This window comes from Fukomys damarensis, unplaced genomic scaffold (assembly GCF_012274545.1).
Source record: "Fukomys damarensis isolate Sample0158 unplaced genomic scaffold, DMR_v1.0_HiC HiC_scaffold_37, whole genome shotgun sequence".
NCBI classification, from domain to species: domain Eukaryota; kingdom Metazoa; phylum Chordata; class Mammalia; order Rodentia; family Bathyergidae; genus Fukomys; species Fukomys damarensis.
In genome coordinates, this window is record NW_022900949.1 from 966,427 (window position 1) to 967,118 (window position 692).

Below are 692 nucleotides of genomic sequence, written 5' to 3' on the forward strand. Positions count from 1 at the left end.
TCCTGCTCAGCTGCGCCGGTGACCTTCCTGCCGTGGGCCACGCCACGCTGGCCGGGTGCTGCCACGCGGGGTCTGGCACGTGGCCCTGGAGACTTCTTGGGCAGAAGTGCAGGGGGTGCTAGGCCGTGCTGCTTGGTGGCCCGTGGCTGGGCACAGCCCTCCTTTCTACTGGGTGGCTTCAGCTTTGTGCTTAGCAGGTGACGGAGCGCAAGGCCCCGCCCGACGCCACCGCAGCCTCCCGGCCCCTGCGCATGTGTGGCTCTTGCAGCTTTCTGCCCCTTCATCCTGGCCGCCATCTGGGGAGGGCAGGGACACTCCACGCCCGCCCAGGGCGCCAGGCCTGGGCCACAGCCCTCCCCCCGTCCCCAGACCAGGCTCCATCCAGGCTGGGTTGGAGTCCGTTTCCTGAGAAGGCAGAGGGTGCTGTGGCCAGAGCCGCGATGGTAACGGGCCCGCGGCTGGGTCCCACCCCAGGGCCCTGACGCGCGGAAGGTCTCTCCCTCACAGCCAGCGCAAGCAGGCGCGGGAGCTGCTGGCTGCCCTGCAGAAGGTGGTGGTGCCCATCTACTGCACCAGCTTCCTGGCTGTGGAGGAGGACAAGCAGCAGAAGATCGCCCGGGTACGGAGGCGGTGGGCCGTGGCAGGCTCGGCTGGGGCCGGGGGCGGGGGTGGGGCTGGGGGGCGGGCGCCTC

At 71.0% G+C, this 692-nt stretch overlaps 1 protein-coding gene across 1 annotated transcript in view; it reads left to right on the forward strand.

Annotated features, from left to right (window-relative positions):
• The window catches only part of Cherp (calcium homeostasis endoplasmic reticulum protein), a 9,918-nt gene that overhangs the window by 3,557 nt on the left and 5,669 nt on the right, over positions 1–692 (forward strand). Inside the window, 1 exon segment of the mRNA XM_033759379.1 lies at positions 508–619. Coding sequence (XP_033615270.1) covers positions 508–619 — 112 coding nt within the window.